This window comes from Fulmarus glacialis, unplaced genomic scaffold, assembly GCF_000690835.1.
Source record: "Fulmarus glacialis isolate BGI_N327 unplaced genomic scaffold, ASM69083v1 scaffold35460, whole genome shotgun sequence".
NCBI classification, from domain to species: Eukaryota; Metazoa; Chordata; class Aves; order Procellariiformes; family Procellariidae; genus Fulmarus; species Fulmarus glacialis.
In genome coordinates this window covers 1-5,609 of record NW_009186411.1, presented here as the reverse complement: position 1 = coordinate 5,609, position 5,609 = coordinate 1, and the positions used below count along the sequence as shown (strand labels likewise).

At 42.1% G+C, this 5,609-nt stretch overlaps 1 protein-coding gene across 1 annotated transcript in view; it reads left to right on the top strand.

Moving 5' to 3' along the window:
* Positions 1-2,107, top strand: part of SGK1 (serum/glucocorticoid regulated kinase 1) — a 5,703-nt gene extending 3,596 nt beyond the window's left edge. The window contains 2 exon segments of the mRNA XM_009587758.1: positions 42-153; positions 893-2,107. Of these exon segments, the coding sequence (XP_009586053.1) occupies positions 42-153; positions 893-1,060 (280 nt within the window). The 3' untranslated portion in view covers positions 1,061-2,107.
* The last annotated feature ends 3,502 nt before the right edge of the window (positions 2,108-5,609 follow it).

Below are 5,609 nucleotides of genomic sequence, written 5' to 3'. Positions count from 1 at the left end.
GACTCGGCCATGCTGCTTGCATTAGCTTGAGTCTGAATGAGTCTATTTTTCTCTCTGTAACAGATGGAGATTAAGAATCACATCTTCTTCTCCCCAATTAACTGGGATGATCTCATTAATAAGAAGATTACACCCCCTTTTAACCCAAATGTGGTATGTATCACTTCTAATTATAGAATGTATGGAGAGTGTCTTTTCCCCCCTTGTCTTTGTGGGGTACCCGGGAGCCAGGGGGACTGGCTGGATGGCTGTGTTTGGGGAACACAGCTTTTCCTTCCCTGGTGACTGTCCAGGCAAGGTTAAAAATAAGCGGTAGCTGGCTTTTTGCTGATGGACAGTCTAAATTTAGCTGGGTTTTTTGGCCTCTCACAAATGCTTCATTTGCATGGCTATTTTGAAATAATCCCCAGCATCCCCATTTTGCCAAAGGGGAAGGTAAGGTGTAGAAAGCAAGTAGCTTGCCAAGGGCAGAGTTACATTTGACTTGTCAGATACTAACAACTAAAGAGAGGGATCTGGTTGTGGAGGTTGTTCTCGTTCACTTTCTGAGCATTTTATAAACTAAATTTAATAACTGGACCAGAGATCAAAGTCCTCCCCTGCAAACTGCTGCATGGCAGAGTGGTGTGTTTGCATTTGGCTTTTGTTGCATGAGCTTAGTTGGAGGGTAGCGTATTAAATTGAATCATCTTGTTTTTAGTGAGACAATATGCAGCAGGATACAAAAAAAAGGTCAAACTAAAACTGGCAAAGGCTGTTTAACAGTGGGCCCGAGGTGATAACACTGTGAGTCTCTGCACAAGGGTGCTTGTCCCCATTTTGAATTGAACTGTGCACTTGGAAAACATTTGGGTCTAAATGTTGCGTCTTTCCTTTTCTGCCCTTTCCACAGAGTGGCCCCAGTGACCTGCGACACTTCGATCCGGAGTTTACCGATGAGCCAGTCCCCAACTCTATCGGCCAGTCCCCGGACAGCATCCTCATCACCGCCAGCGTCAAAGAAGCCGCTGAGGCTTTTTTGGGCTTCTCCTATGCTCCGCCCGTGGACTCTTTCTTGTGAACATTTTTCTTTCGTTCGTTTTTAAATAATAATAACTATTATTTTTATTTTTGTTTGGCCTTCTGGTGGAACTGCCAGTTGACCAGTCATCTTGAAAGAGAATTTGCACATTTCCACCATGGCAGCTTTGCAGCCTTAATTTCAACTACACTGTTTGCTGGAAGCTTTTTTGAAGAGCACATCACTCTCTAAATGAGCTTTACAGGCTTTTCATTTCCATTCGTTCTTCCCCCAAAGTGGTGCTGTCTCCTTGGGAAAGAAAAACAAGAGTGACTGCTGCCATAGACTCCTACAGCAGATCGTAGGAGTAAGAACAAGATGTTTTGAAATCATGCTCCGAAAAGCCTTGCCTGAAGATCTATGTGAACGTGATGAGGATTTTATGAAATGTGCCTTTTTCTGATGAGATCTTGTGAGCTCCAAAGCTTTCCCTGTTGCAGAGTGTGTTTCTCAGTTCATTTATGTGGGTTTACTATGTGAACAAATGGTATGCGTGTGGTCTGCGTACTACAGATGGACTTAGTTTAAAGCATCAATGGGACACTTGCAGGATACCACAATGTGGGGCATTGTTTGTTTCTTCCATATTTGGAAGATAAATTAAGTGTAATTTTGAAATTTCTTTTGTAAATCTATACAGTCAACTAGAAATATTAAAATGGGCTCACAATTACTTGTATCCAAATGCTTGAAGAAAGCATTGCTGCTATGAAAAAAGATTTCTATTTTTAGAAAGGGTTTTTATGGACCAAAATGCCCCAGCTGCAGTCGGTCAAAGCTGTTGGTTTCTTTTTTTTTTCTTTTTTAGTTTAAAAGATGTCATCTGTAAAATGGGCATTATTTATGGTTTGGGGGGTTTTTCATTCCTGATTGTATGTACTGTAAAGAAGATCTGTACATTGAGTTGTAACTCTAGATGTATATTTAAACTTACAGACTTACTTGTAATGTATACCATCATTGTAATGTAATATAATTAACATGGTTATATGTATCCTATTTTTTTGTGACCAAACCCATTGGTTTGCAGTAAAATCCTGAAAAATACTTCCATAAACTGTCATTCTTTATTTTAAAACAAAGGTTTTCTCCCTGCAAAATTTTAGCCAGTTTTTTAAAAAAAAACTAAGAACAAAACTGAGCTGCCAATCAGCTAAGATACCGTGTAATTTTGCTTAGGTGTGTGATGGTTGCTCCGCCAAACTGCACCTGTACAAGTCTTATCATGGATTCACCCTGGCAAAATACTTGGTCTTCTGAGTGTGGGTGTTTGAGTGGGTGTGTATCAACGCAGGTGCTCTTATGGGGTACGAATGTTCACAGTTCCTCAAAATGAGTTTCTCTACCTCTAGCGAAGTGAAGGTACCGCTCCCTAGTGTGGACAAAGCATACCTACGCTTGAAGAATTCAAATCCTTCCGTCAGTTGTGTAACAAAGACTTGAGGTGTTTTAGCACCGTGCTGCAGACAAACGCTACAAGCAGGTTGGTGTAAGGCTGATGGAAACTCCCAACCTGGGAGTCCATCCTGGAGCATCAAACGTTGCTGCTATAGGGTGGGGCAGTGAAATGCGTCCTGAGTTCACCAGTGTGCCAAAATCTGTGTTGGGGAGGCAGATTTCACCAACTGATCATATGCTTACCTGGATGGGGCAAAACAGACTATTCATATAAAACTGAGCTGTTAAACACAGGTTTTTATTACTGAGTGCTGCTGGGTGGCCTGCAAGAGGGACTTTCAGCCGAGAATTAAGATAACCACTTCTTCTGGGGTGATCTCATTCCATTTCTTCTGCACAGTGATGGATGGCTTCCTTCTACAAAGGACAGCGTCTGCACCTTATTTACAGCTCCCATTATCCACTGGTTACTGCAGTTGGTGGTCTTAGCAATTCGGAGAATCAAAATGAGCAGTTGCTGAGAAAAACCTGGTCAGAGTCAACTGTTGCTCGGGCCACTGCGATAACGGCAGTGTAAGCAAAGCTCTCATGGGGTGGTATTTCTGTTCATTATATTTCTGAGATAAAAGCATGCAGTAACTTTCCATCTTTTATTATCCGCTGGATGTAGGAACAAAAAAACCTGTATGGCTTCAGCTATAAACTGTGTCTGGGAGACCACACTCAGAGCTGAAAATGCTAATTTATAGCAGCCAAGAAACCCCTCTCCTTTCCGATCATGTTAGTATATGAAAGAGATGCAGCCACCTCCCCCTCAAACTCCAACAATCCCAAATTCATGCGCTTAATAACTCTTTGAATAGTGTACTGACAGGCCTTGCAAAGTCTTCCAGTGCTATAATGTGCCTGAAACATCTTTTGTGTTGATGGCTTGTAGGCTAGAGGTGTTATATAGTGCTAATTTGCTCCTATAGAAAATGAAACTGCACTTGCTAAGCGATGAAGTTTTGCGATAAGCGTTATCTTTGCCTCACATTTCCCAGGCATTAGCAAGGTGCTTCGTGCAGATACGCGAGCAGAGTACTGCAGCCCTAGGGTAACAAAACATTAAATACTATCTATCGTTTTCAAGAAAATAACCCACTGGAATCATTAATAATGAAGAAGTGTGGAACTTCAGTGTCTCAGAGGTGTACCTTGGGCGCGTTTCATCTTTGCCAAGATGTAGGGTATTATTTTAATGGGTTACTTTTAAAAAACAATGTCTGATTGTAATTTTAACTGTTCTACCATGCGTAGGCTCATTATGTGGCTGCTGCTTTGTGCAAAAGTCTGCAACTGCTAGCAATGAATATTCAACACATGCCGCCTCAATTTTTTAGTGTAGAAAAGGTGAAATATCTGTCCATGTTTTTAATCTCCCTGAATCTGATGTATTACAGGCATGCCTGAAGGGAGGGAGTCTATGGCAGTCAGCTGTTTTTTGGGTTTGTTGTTTCGTTTGTTTTACAGAATTCCCCATCTGTAAGGTCTGTATTTCCATTAGAGAAGTCTCTGGACTGAGAAGCAAAGGGCTGGGACTCCTGAAATCCCAGCTGACATAGGTGTTATGTGTTATTTTCACTAAGAGCTGAATCTGTGGTTTAATTTCACCCATTTGTAAAATGGAAGTAACCATCCAAATTTTTTGCTAGTGGCAGTGTTGTAATTGCCGCCAGCTTGGGTAGCTTTACTTAGCAGAATGGTCGACCCAGTGAACCTTAAAACACTCATTATATTGTATTTTGTATGGTGAGTGTACCTGGGCTCTCATACGCCCCTTGGATGGAGTATATTGATGATACACACATAAACATTTAAATATATAAACTCAGACATTTCACGTGGTTTAGTCTGTATTACTTATCTCTGTGTACCATAAGCCATGTACCGTTTCATGAGCATTACAAAGATAAGTGAAGCTTCTTAGTGACAGTGTTTTTCTTGTGCTCCCTCTATACTCAACAGGCGGTTACTTCTGGGGGGGAGGGCAGTCTGGATCTTAAGCAAGTTAAGCAGGAGATGCCTGTTTCTCCCCCAAAAGGTTTTCAAAAAGTAGTCTATGCCCATCTTCTGTACACTTCTCATAAAGAGCCTGTAGAAATTAATGAAGAAAACCAAGACTCTTGTACAGCCTCGCACCTCCAGTGAAACATTTCTACAGATAGCTGAAAAAGATGAGGGACGCTGCTCAGAAAAGAGCTTTGGGTGGTGGTCCTAACTGGGCATCTTCCCTGGGGTACCTAAAGTTATGTTAGATTAATCCTGGCCCATCTGTACTCTTCTAAGAAGTGAAATGAAATATTCCGTAACATTATTCTCCTGTTTAACTGCAGTACCAGCTCTACAGATGTTTATGTGATACCATGTGGCTATACTTTCCCCCACAGAGCTAGTAAGATGGCTTATAGTAAAGATGGTTTCTGACACTCCCCACATTTACAGTTTCTGCTATCAAGACCAACATATAAAGATCGGGATAAAATTTTCCATGCTGGCTGGAACTGTCTATGGAAAGTTTCTGCAAAAATGCTTCCAAAACTACTTTCCAAAAAATGAGGGTTAAAAAAAAAAAAAAAAAAGTTTGCTATTTGAAAAAGAGAACTTTAAACAGTTAGTACGGATATGTACTGCATTTATGTTTTGAATCAGAGACAATTTGGCCAGCAGATTGCTTTAGTGTCAGATAAGGCTCTAAATGAAAGTCCTCTTCTTTGAGAGACTGTAATTCAGTAGTTTGTGGCTTTCCTGTACAGGTACGGGCACTACAGTAGCAGTATATAATCACTACACGTTTCTGTTTGGTCACCCGCAGTTGTGTGAAGTGAGTTTTCCGACTTTGGATGTTTGCAAGCCCTGCAGAGAGCAGGGCTCTCTTCTTTACGCAGGAGTTTCCTCCGGCTCCATCTCTTGGAATAAAAGAGGGAGAAAAAGAGCGCGTGGCGACGGAGCAGGTAAAGCAGGTAAAGCTCTCCAGAGCCTCGACGGTGAGGTGCCTTCTGCTGCGCTGCCACAGGGCCTTTGCCCTGATACCGAAGCGCTGGGAGAAGGGACTCAACCCCCCCGCACGGCTGGGCTCTGCTCCTCGTGCCTGGTACCACCGACCCGGCGC